The sequence below is a fragment of the Stylophora pistillata genome, chromosome 6 (genome assembly GCF_964205215.1).
Source record: "Stylophora pistillata chromosome 6, jaStyPist1.2, whole genome shotgun sequence".
In the NCBI taxonomy this organism is placed as follows: Eukaryota; Metazoa; Cnidaria; class Anthozoa; order Scleractinia; family Pocilloporidae; genus Stylophora; species Stylophora pistillata.
Genome location: NC_142524.1, coordinates 16275835 through 16281043, shown reverse-complemented (window position 1 = coordinate 16281043; position 5209 = coordinate 16275835). Strand labels below are relative to the sequence as shown.

The following is a 5209-nucleotide window of genomic DNA, read 5'->3' as shown; positions in this document are numbered from 1 at the left end:
AGGATTCAGTCCGTCGCTGATCTACTATGCCATGGCTTAAAAAATCTGTAACGCCGCCACTAATTAAAAATACCCATATCTAAATAACCAAGCATGAGGTGCGGTTTGAGTCATAATTGCTTTTTGGTGCACTCCCTTGACATTTTCTCTTAGTAAGTCAAACGTTTAACGAGAAATGTTCGGATTTTATTTCATGTTTCTTAATTATATAGAGACGTTATTTGTTCGAAGCTCGCAAAAACGAATTACCGAAAAGTCAAATAAATCAAATTTATCTTTATCTGAAATCAATTCTTACTGAATAGTTATCTCACAAACAAAAATCGTCGCGCTTTCGTTTCGACAGTTTTCCTCGGCGATGTTTGAGTTGGAAATGTTCATTTGAGATGTTATTACGGGGGCTCTGTACCCAAACAAAGTCGGCTTCCTCAGAAAATTGGCGGAAAAACAATTCAAATTGTGACAAATTTGGTTTGTTTTGAAATCCATCTCGTAAACTTATCCGTTCCCATGGTATTTTCAATTCCTTTTGAAACCGAACTATTAAATCATTAATAGCTGTGCGTTGTTCACGAAAAAATAGTCAATCAAAGCGAAGGTGTCGTCATCTAAGTTTGTTTTTTAACCTAATGTCGGAGCCTTTACCATGAAAACGCTATAGCTGGACATGCGAGGGTATTTTCACTCTACTCTAGAAAAAATAGTCCAGGCATGTGTTTTTCCAAAGTCATTGTAGCAGGCGTTTCGTATTTATAGTTATTTACGCTTTCTTCCGAAACCTTCATAATTTGTTTTCGTATCTATAGTTATTTAGACTTACTTCAAAAACCTTCAAAAACTGTTTTTCTGTGATTGGCTGACCATTGCACAATCAGCTGATCAATACCTGAAACCAATCAATGTGTAGGATCTGATTAACTTTCGAAAACTCTCTCTGAAAAGTGAGAACTACTGTCACCTTAGCCGAGGAGAATTTGGCTTTTAAGCTGAACGGCAATCAAAGGCTTATTAACAGTGCTCTTTTTCTCTGCCAAATTATCTCTCTTCACCGTCAACCTGGTCAGTTTATTTTGTCCAGTAAGAGACAGACGTTGCAGCGATGAAGGTTATTGCAGTTATTTTCCTAGTGCATTACATCATATTCGCAGATGCTGGAAAAGGAGCCGCGAAATACTGCAAGAGTCTAGTCGCAAAGGTGGATGGGCTCGAGGAAATGATTGAGAATTTGAAATGTCCTTGCCCAGGTATTACAAAATTGTAATTTGAAATACATTCGTCAAATCTTCATTTTCTTCCTATTCTAATTTGTATTTATCTTTCTTTGAAAATCTGTAAAAATCCAAAAGGAGTTTGAGATTTTGGTTATTCCCTTTTTTTATCTAGAACCGCCGCCTCCTGAACCACCCAAGTCTTGCAAAGACGCCTTTGAACGCGGGGAAAAGTAAGTGGTCCTGATATCTTAATGTGTAAATATGTAAAAAGGAAAACGCTGAAAATAACAACACTCTTAGACATACTTTAAAAAAATTCCTTTTTTTTTTTGGTGGATAAAGAGCGAACAAGGAATACATGCTCCAGGTGGATGAATCTACGAAACTTCCTGTTTATTGTAACATGGATGGCGCTGGTCTCGGAGATTGTGGAGGTGGCGGATGGACACTGGTAATGAAAATAGACGGCACAAAGGTAGTTGAAGAGTAGCCATTTTATCCTATGATAACACTGTCACTGTTTTTGAACTGTTCTGTAAACTTTTTATGTGAAACTTTTATTAGTAAATGTTAGCTGCAATGACTAAGCTGCATTCCATGTCCGTTTGTGATATAATATACAGTAATTTAGCACCACATCCAAGTACCTCATTAGTTTGTTACAACCTTCAAACCCAAAGCAATGATACGTAAAAATTAAAAAAATCGTAATGAATATATGACACTAGTGAAATACAGAAACACTCCGCTAAAAGTTTTATTCAAAAGGATGATGTGAGTGTCCAGGGTGAAAGCAATTACCAAGACCCATGAATTCATAATAACAATAAATTTCCGCCCATTTTTAAAGATTGCAGGGAAATCTGCAATGAAGCGGATAAAACAGTAGCACTGTAGCTCGCTGTTGAAGAGAATCTCTGGTTTGATAATATTAATTAGTTGGATTGGAACTTGTGAAAACTTCATCGACAATATTCTTGACTTTGACTCGCGCATTTTATGAATTGATAGTTGAGGTATAAAACTAACTGATTCGTTTTTTGAAAATAACAGTTGTTTGGGGTTGCAATTATCTAGTTACTATGAGGGCAATTTAAGAGTGCAACATGATCCAAGGCTTAGAATCCTTTTGTGTTCTCTTATAGTCCACATTTAAATATGACTCACCTTTCTGGAGCGACAAGAAGGAGTACGAACCTTCAAGCGGGCAAAATTTGGACGCCGGAGAGACTAAGCTGCCAACATATTGGAGCACATCCTTTACCAAGATCTGCCTGGGTATGAAGGTTGGTGCGGAAAGCAAGTTTATCGTTTTAAACCAAGCGACAACCTCCTTACATTCTCTAATTGCCGATGGCCAATATCGCAAAACCTCACTGGGCCGAGATGCATGGAAGTCTCTCGTTGCTGAAGCCTCCTTACAGCAAAATTGCAACAGAGAAGGTTTCAACGCCGTGAGTGATCTGCCAAATAGTTCGAAAGCACGAATTGGTATCGTGGGAAACAATGAAAACGATTGCAAGACCAGCGATTCACGAATCGGGTTTGGTACCGCTGGATATCCAGACGACAGCAATTCGTGTGGCGACGCGGCAAAGCACGGTGGAGATAACGGCGACAAACTCATCAAAGCCATGGGTGTCATCCTCGTTCAATAAAAACAGTTGAACTTCAAGCACTAGGGGCTAGGCTAAGCTACTGGCTGTTGAGCACAGTTTTTAGTAAATGCAAGCTAATATTTCTCATTGATGACAAAAGTAATAAAATGGATTATTGGGTGGAAGATCCGTTCTCTTTATGTCTTGTATTATCTTTAAATATTTCCCCCCGATTAACAAACCTGTAGATCCTAACGAGAACAATGGCGACAAATTCATTCGCGTCAGAAAAAAAAAAAAAACACAAAGCCAGGCATGGTTTCACAAGCTAGTCAACAAGCCTATATGTTGAAAAAGTAATTAAATTGTCTATGGGGTCAAGCGAAGTATTTGTCTCGTATTTTTGTTTTAGTGAAAACCAAAAATTTTCCGTAGCTATCTATTTATTATCTCCTGCCATATTTTCGAGCTTGTTGCTGTGCACATGCATTGTAAATGACAAGCAGTGTTTTCGGAATTTAACATAAAGCAGCAAACAGTTGTATTAAGAAATTAAAGATATTTGTTGGTGGCCCAGTGAGGGCTCCATGTGATGGAAAGGTATGAATAACCCGTCTTTTTTGCTCTTTTAAAATTTGAGCAAATAAGTAGTTTATCAGCCGGTAAACCAATAGAAAGTGCGGTTTATTGCTTTTACGACATAAACATGACAGAGTGAATTTCGTTAGAGGGAATAAGATAAATCCAATCTTGTTTCGCGATCAAGTCGCTGATTCCCATGAAAACCGTCAAAAAGTGCGATAAACCAATCAAATCAACGGAAACTGAATGAAACATCAGCCAGAATAGCGAAGACTGTAATTAATTTGGCGTTCAAAGTGTCCTCTCCGGTTCCTCTAAACCATGGGCCTTTACCAAATTGAATTCAGGAAATTCGCCCCGTGTGGCGCCATTTCACAGGACGGGAAGATGTTTCGGTATTTAAGGTTACACAAGCAAATAGATTTTTGACCGTTCAGAGCGCACATTGTGTCTAAGTTATATACAGTTTAACGTGGGTTTGAGTCGATGAATGAACAGGAAAACGCGCGCATTGTCGTATGTAAATTAGCAATTCGCTTGAATAAAATTTTAATTTCTTCAGTTTGTGAGCCATATAATGAACAATTTAAGAGAGATTGTCTTTTGGAGAAAAGAAAAACAACTTCTATCGTATTGCAAGCATTTATTATTACCACTGAAGCTCACAAACTGGAAATGATAAGCAAAGTCGGTCTTGTCTTTTATGTCGCGTGTAGCCCAAATATAACAGAAAAAAAAAAGCATTTAGAACGGAAAAAATATCCTGGTCATCTAGAAAAAAAATTTCTGGATGACCAGAAATCAAATGATCGGCCCCTAAGCTTTCTTTTGATGTATAGTTTATAAGGGTTTTCTTGAAACTAGCGCGCGTACGAAGTTTTTCCCGAAGAACACCTAAGAAGGTGGGACGTATAAACCTTAAGTGACCTTTATCCTGCCTCGAATAACTGAGCTACAATCTAAAGTGGCCAATAAACAATAAATAAAAGATGAGATTAATGGATGAGTAGAGCATAGATGAGTAGCGGTACGATCTCGTAAACTGTGGTTACCCAAAATTGGGAAAGAGTTCCATATAACCCCATACATTAATTATGCATTCCATTTCATAAAGACTAAATATAAAGGTTTCTTTACAACACTCTGGGCATAATTAATGTATGGGGTTATATGGAACTCTTTCCCAAAATTGTATCGGACATAGTTTCGATTTCTGATCATTGGATAGTTGTTGAACCAAAGCTACATGATAATTTTCTCATTTACACCGTACTGAGGTGACGGTTCAGAGATGGGACTCAATGTATGGTTTCTTCCTGGGATTTTGCGTTTTTCAACTGTTTCAGACGTACAACATTTTGTGCTGTTTAAATAGACGCTAAAAATTCGTACGCCACAACATCGATTGCACAGATATCTAATAAAAGTGAAAGTATGTGTGCGTGTGTGTGTGTGTGTGTGTGTGGGTGTGTGTTTCAACTGAAAACAAAAGACAAATGTTTAAATGCAAAATATAACTATTGCTAGACGAAAGAAAATGAACTTACAATCTGTTAGGTATCCGTATGAATCTTCCTTGAAGAGAATAAAACTAACGCAGATGACGAAGAACAATGGCTTAGTTGAAAGCCACTCACGGACAAGCACTGGCGAACTAAGCAAAGCGCATATTAATGAGAATAAATATGTACAGTTACGTAATCCTGCATAACTTCGCGTAAAACCGAGAATAAAAAGCAATAGGAATTCTAGTTTTTACACGTTTTGTGGTAATGAAGATATGTAGTGTTAAGGTTCGTATGAAGACATGCTCTTTCA

At 37.6% G+C, this 5209-nt stretch overlaps 1 protein-coding gene across 2 annotated transcripts; it reads left to right on the top strand.

Moving 5' to 3' along the window:
* The first annotated feature begins 1030 nt into the window (after positions 1-1030).
* Positions 1031-2994, top strand: LOC111347632 (putative skeletal organic matrix protein 5). Of its 2 annotated transcripts, XM_088725991.1 has the most exons (4): positions 1032-1244; positions 1384-1441; positions 1554-1686; positions 2357-2994. In XM_088725991.1, exons 1-4 carry the CDS (start codon positions 1100-1102, stop codon positions 2867-2869), a joined length of 849 nt encoding a protein of 282 aa, XP_088582117.1. In that variant the 5' UTR covers positions 1032-1099; the 3' UTR covers positions 2870-2994. The 2 variants fall into 2 exon arrangements, with proteins under 2 accessions (XP_088582118.1, XP_088582117.1); XM_088725992.1 differs by lacking the exon at positions 1554-1686 and having other exon boundaries at positions 1031-1244; positions 2389-2994.
* Positions 2995-5209: the final 2215 nt, after the last annotated feature.